The sequence below is a fragment of the Oryzias melastigma genome, linkage group LG19 (genome assembly GCF_002922805.2).
Source record: "Oryzias melastigma strain HK-1 linkage group LG19, ASM292280v2, whole genome shotgun sequence".
Classification (NCBI taxonomy): domain Eukaryota; kingdom Metazoa; phylum Chordata; class Actinopteri; order Beloniformes; family Adrianichthyidae; genus Oryzias; species Oryzias melastigma.
Window position 1 is genome coordinate 4,996,057 of NC_050530.1, and position 6,139 is coordinate 5,002,195.

The 6,139-nt window shown below is 49.1% G+C and overlaps 1 protein-coding gene across 1 annotated transcript in view; it reads right to left on the reverse strand.

The window, feature by feature from the left end:
* Positions 1-910: 910 nt before the first annotated feature.
* The window catches only part of LOC112141864 (ras-associating and dilute domain-containing protein), a 19,310-nt gene continuing 14,081 nt past the window's right edge, over positions 911-6,139 (reverse strand). Inside the window, exons 11-18 of the mRNA XM_036217230.1 lie at positions 5,203-5,425; positions 4,842-5,014; positions 4,605-4,749; positions 4,376-4,527; positions 3,519-3,768; positions 3,086-3,249; positions 1,881-2,023; positions 911-1,807 (exon numbers count right to left, since the gene is read on the reverse strand). Coding sequence (XP_036073123.1) covers positions 1,714-1,807; positions 1,881-2,023; positions 3,086-3,249; positions 3,519-3,768; positions 4,376-4,527; positions 4,605-4,749; positions 4,842-5,014; positions 5,203-5,425 — 1,344 coding nt within the window. The 3' untranslated portion in view covers positions 911-1,713. The remainder of the gene's footprint in view (positions 1,808-1,880; positions 2,024-3,085; positions 3,250-3,518; positions 3,769-4,375; positions 4,528-4,604; positions 4,750-4,841; positions 5,015-5,202; positions 5,426-6,139) is intronic.

Consider the following 6,139-nt stretch of genomic DNA (forward strand, 5'->3'; position numbering starts at 1 on the left):
GATTATTAATTTGAGAGCACCAATTATTAATCCGAGAGCACAGATTATTATTATTTTTACCGCTGGCCCCCGAGGGGCTCCGTACTTTCCTGCACCTGAGCAAACACCAAACTAACAACCTACCGTTTCCTGTGGAGCTTCAGTCGTTTCCTGTATGGATGAGAGCGGCGTTTCTGCTCATTTAAATAAAATAAACTTTATTTAAACCCTTAAAATAACAACAATCAAAACAATAACTCGAAGTTAAGATTCACATCCTCCTGACTGCTAGAGAAACAAAACGCTCTTCAGTCAAAATATCCTTAAATCCATTAAAAACTACAATTCCCAGAAGCCCCGCCCCTTCACATTCTGTATCATTAAAAGCCCCAAATGTTGTTTGTAGAGACCAGGAGTTCCTTCAGGAATCTACAGCAGTTATAGAGAGATGTTCTCTACATTAGCATTGATGCTAATCAGGAGGATGGAATCCAAAATGAAATCATATTAAAGCCCCACCCTATTACCTTCTGCTGCCCCTCCCCCTGGTCAGAGCTGCACGGCACAAACTCTTGAAAATAAACCAGGTTTTTCAAAATAACAGCTTTTCTGTTGGTTTATCTCCATAGCAACCATTCTATGGTTGGATCTCCTGGAGGTGACGGACAGATCTGTGTCACTTTCAGAAGAATCTGCAGAAGTAAACTTGAGGATTTCCTTAGAAACAAAGGGTTTTTGTTAGCCACGCCCATATTTCTAATATGTTCATGTCACTGACCCGTCAACACATCCTCTTATACTACGTTCACACCGAACGTGATTCGACTGCCTGAGCTTGGCGCTGCGGTCACATGTGGGAGGAGCTATAAGCTAACGTTCTTAGCCTGATCGCTCCTGTAGATGTCTCACTTGGAATGTATGAAGACACGGATGATGTTGAGAGATCAGGTTTATTTATTGTGAAGAGTTCTGCAGAAGCATCGGCTACACGTCTCCATGTCTGGGTTCATGAGATCATTCTCGGTACCGGGGACCTCTACCTCACTCTGGGGGGTGTTTTCTATGACAGCCACTTCCACTGTGTTTCTGTGTCTCTGTGACTGAGTTTGAGGCTCACCGTCTAGTTTTAGCCTGAGAGGGGAAAAATACATTTTTTTTTTAAATGTATAAGAGCGACCTCTTCCTGAGGTCAAAGGTCAGTGAAACTTCAGGTGTGGTTGTAGACTTATTTATTTATTTATTTATTTATTTATGGATCCCCATTAGGCTCAACCGAAGGTGAGACTATTCTTCCTGGGGTCCACATAAGCTGGTGGCGTGATTTCTTTTCATTCCTGCTGCTATAATTCACTGCAGCTTCTTCCAAACGACTCGTCTTCTTTAGCAGCTTCTGGACTTCAGGAACCAGAACTTCCGTTTGTTCTGTTTTCTACATGTTTTCAGACTTCTGAGCATCAAACTCTGGAGTTTCTCTAACGAACAAATGAAAGTGAAACAGTAAAGTTCAGATGATTTAATGTTGGGCTCCGGTCCCGTCATAAACCCGCTTTACAGCCGGGTTTGGACTTCCACAGACGCCTCTCGTTTGTCTTCAAAGGCGGTTCCAGCCGGGAGCCTCCTGCTCTCGTGTTTGTGGTTCTGTTGTCTGAGTCTAAACCCGGCCCAACCACACCCAGAACCTTCCACAGTAAATCCAGAACCTCCAGCTCCTCGTTTCTGTCTATGGATCGTCGTTCAGAACCCGGTCTGCACCGCTGGACCCTCGCAGGACGGTCTCCCCACCAGTAACCTCAGGGTGGCGCCGGACGGCTGGATCAGCTCCCTGCCGCTGATGGGGGGGCAGAGGTTCTGTAAGCCGATCCAAACCCGGCTGATATGTGACCTCTGAACTCCTCACTCACCTCAGGCGGTCCAGTTCCATCAAGCTGACTCCGTTCACCGCCAGGATCCGGTCTCCTGGTTCCTGCTGCTCACACTGAGCCGCCGGGGATTCTGGGAGGACGGCGTGGATGAAGACGCCCCCCACCCTCGTCAGTGGTTCGTCCTAAAGGTCAAAGTGAAGGATTCAGACCGAATCTTCATGAGAACCGGTTCTAGCTAACCTCATCAAGCTCCAACACTAGTTTAGGTCTGAAGGTTTTTAACTTTTTCCAGTGTGTGGGGGGAGGGGTCAGTTTATTCAGCTTTTGTTGAAAAACTTTCATGGTTTCTGGTCTGTGACTTGATGTTTCCCTACTGTGTCCATGAATGTAAATGTAAAAAAAGTAAATAAATGTTTACTTTCAACAGAAAACTGCATATTTACATTTTTCAGCTTCTCTGCTGTTTAAGTCCTTTCAGTTTATTTAGTGGTTAAAGCTGAATTTTCCCTTTTTAACATGAAGTGTCAATTTTTAGCCCCACTACGACATTCTTTAGAGATGATGAACTCGTTTGAGGACCTCTACTCAAAATAATGCTCTGCTTTTTCAGCAAAGTCTTTAGCTGTTTTAACTTAATAGCTCTGGTTGATGACATTGTATGCATTTTTCAGCTTCTCTGCTGTTTAACTTCTTTCAGTTTATTTAGTGGTTAAAGCAGAATTTCCACTTTTTAACATGAAGTGTCCATTTTTAGCCCACTGTCATTCTTTACAGATGAACTGAATTCTGTTCTCAGCTTTATTTTCAGCTAAATCTTTAGCTCTTTTAACTAAGCTAATAGCTTTCCAAGCTAATGTGTTTCTGCATTTCTCAATTTTTTTCAGCTCTTCTCAACTTTTCCACCTGACTTGGCATAAAGTTCATGATTCATCTGTTCACACGTCTGTTGTTTTTTAATTTTGCTTTCCTGTGATTATAGCTTAAACCTTTTCAGGTAAATAATTCATTCGGTTCCAAACCATTTTCTTTAGTTTTTCTGCATGAGCGGGCTTCCTAACATGGATTTTCATGATGTATGAAATGTATTTTAAGCTGAGTGAAGATGGAGAACAGAAGGATGACCTGCAGCTTCAGAGACGCGTAGCTGAAAATGCATTTTCAGATTCTTCCTGGTTCTTGTTTTCTTCCATATTTGAAACTTTCAGCTAAATTATGAACGATCCTCCAGTTCCGCGTTGACTGACCCGTGAGTCCACCAGAGCTAGACCGAGTCCTTCTTCAGCTCGCTCCAACTCCAGGCTGAACACCTCTTCATCCTCATCCTCCTCTTCCTCTTTCAGCTCCAAGTGTCGTTTCAGTCTGCAGACGTCTGCTTTCAGAGCAGACGGGCTTTCGAAGCCCCGCCCATCTGCAGGTAGAGCAACAGGATCGCAGCTGTAATGAAATAATCCTTTAAAACATAAGATTAAAGATCAGAAGTGTCATAAAGGTTCATGAAGCTTCGCAAAGCTTCATTCATCAGAGAAATGATACAATCACACAGACAAGCGTTTCCATGGAAACGTGTCATCGTTTCCTGAGAGCGAGATGTTTGGACGTTCGTCTGAATCTGTTGACGTTTGAGGATTCTAAAACTTTCTCTGCAGAGATCTTCAGAGGATCACGGATCTGCTTTACCTTCATGGAGGGGGCCGTCCTGCTCGTGGGGGCCAGGGGGGTCCACGTCTGTCGCCCCGCTGGTCCGTCCCGCCTCCTGCTCCACATCTTTGAGCTTCTGTGTGGGAGAATGTTCTCCGTCGCTGCTGCTGAAGGGATGGGAGGAAGGAGAGGCGCTGATGGACGGCGAGGAGTTCTGGATGAAGGTCTGAGACGGAAGACGCTCCTCCGAGGATCTGCTGCAGGTTTGAAGAGTCTGAACGTCTTCACCCTGAGGACAGTTCAAAGGTTCTAAGTTCTCCGGGTCTAAAAGGTCTGCAGGACACAAAATCCTGGAGGATCCTGACTAGTGATCTGGGGATCATGAAGATCCAGAGGAGGAGAACAAAACCACTAACGATGTTTCTGAGGGATCCTATTGGACGTCGTCGGGGAAACCGAGCAGGTCTTAGAACGAGGACAACCGAACAAAAGGGGTCCAGGAACGAGCCCTGAGGGCCCCCAGAGCTGACGAGGGAGTGGAGGGATCTGATCCATTTAAGCCACACCCACATCCCGCCGTCTGCACCGTAGAGGTAACTGTGAGGTCCGGTTGGACAGACGGAACCAACCGACCGGCAGAACTGGACCTGAAGGAGGAGGACACACCTCCACAGGGAGGAGTCAGACGGACTGGGGGGCGTGATGACCAGCAGGTGGCGCTTTCTTTGCTACGGTTTTAAATTGGACCCGTCTGTGTTCTCTCCTCTGAGGAAGCCGGGCCGCCTCCAGAACAGCTGCCGGTGTCATTTCCAGAATTCCTGAATCCTCCAGTCGGATTCCCCCCCCCCTCCCCCCTCATCCACCCACGAATCAAAGCAGAAAAGATGTTTTGGTACCTGGGGGGCCGAGAGGCCGGAGATAAACTCTCTGAGCCGGTCCAGTTCCTCCATCAGAGCCGGTTCTGTCCCCGCGGCGGTCAGCTGGAGCTGGTAACCTTCGTCAGGGAGCAGCAAAGGATGATGGGAGTCGAAGCTCTGCAGGATGTCGGCTGAGCAGAGAGAGGGGGGGGGGTTAGGAGGTCAGGAGGAGAACCGGTTCTGAGGTTCTGAGGAGGTCCGGCCTCACAGGTCTGACGAGCCGCCTGCCGGTCCTGCGGCGATGGCGTCCACGCCTGACGGCAGGGTGGCGCCGGACTGTACCGGCTCAGCAGGTGGTTCAGCTGCGCCGCAGTGAGGGAGGGAAACTCTGAGCGAAGCCACGCCCACGAGCTCTGAGCGGACAGGAAGTGTTGGATCAGGAACAGAACTTCAACCTCAACAGAACAAACTCTGCAGGTTTCATGAAGACCGTCAGCATGTTGACCTGCAGGAGCTTCTTTGGGGGCGTGGCCAGCAGGTTGATGGCTGACGACAGGACCTGAGTGTTCTCCAGGGCCGGTTCTCCCACCCCGGCGGCGTGGGCCCAGTCCAGAAGTAGGTCCAGGTTGGCCCGCATCCGTACCCCTCTGGACCAGCGGTAGAAGCCCGGTTCTGAGCCTGCGTGCAGGAAGGAGGTTCTGAGACGCTTGTGAATCCTCGACCCGTTCAGAACATGAACGTTTATGAACAAAGATTTGAAGTTTAAAGCGTCAGAAACGTTTTAGAACTTTCCTCCATAAAATAAAATATTCTAAACACGTTTATGTGAAGATAAAAAGTTCTGGAGGAGCTCCAGGCGAACACACCTCTCTCCATGAAGGAGTTGAAGAGCGACGCGCTGATGAAGTAGAACATGTAGCCCATGAGCTGGGAGGAGATCTCTGGATGGACCCGACAGTCGGACAGCAGCTTCCAGGTTCGGGTCAGAACCAACAGCACCTGCTGGACCGCCGCCGGAACCTGGAGACCACCGGGACCTCCTGAGAAGGGGTTGCAGTCCAGAAGAGCCGGCAGGACGGGGTACAGGAACTGGAGAGCACAAACAGAACCTCCTGATGAGACGGTTCTGTTAACGAGTTTGAGGTTCTTGCCTCTTTGAGACCACCCGGACCCTCCGGTCCGTTCTTTCATCAGCCTCTCCAGACAGCCACAGCTTTGTCTCCCTCTCACCCCCACAAAGCCTCTGAGGCGGTGCCAGCCGTAAACCCACATTCCTCTGAGCCCGGTCCGGGCTCGGCTCGGCGCTGCTGCAGGCAGAACTGCTGAGTGAGGAGCTGCAGGAATCCAGCAGATCATCTTACATCTGCTGAGGGGCCCTGCAGCCGGGGGGGGTCACTCTGAGGAACCAGGGAAGTCTTTAAAGTGGAAAATGGGTCGTGAGACGTTGGTCCTACAGCTCGTCACGTGAAGCTCTTCCACGGCGTCTTTTTCCCTCCGTCTCAACCCGTCTTTAACCCTTCAACACCTGAGGCGTCGCTGGTGACGCCGGAACACAAAACCTTAACGTACTGTCATTTTTAATTCTATAAAACTGTAACTCCAGCAGCTTCTGAAGGAGAAAAGTGGCTAAAGCATGTGCAGCAACAGAGCACAACATGCACAACAAAGCGTAGCACACGGCAAAAAAGGCGCAACACGCAGGTAGCACAATTCCAGCACAACTCCAACCATATGAAGTCAATTCAGTCGCCATTTTTTTCACAATACAGACGCCGCCATGTTGGAACCACAAGGTCTGTGAGC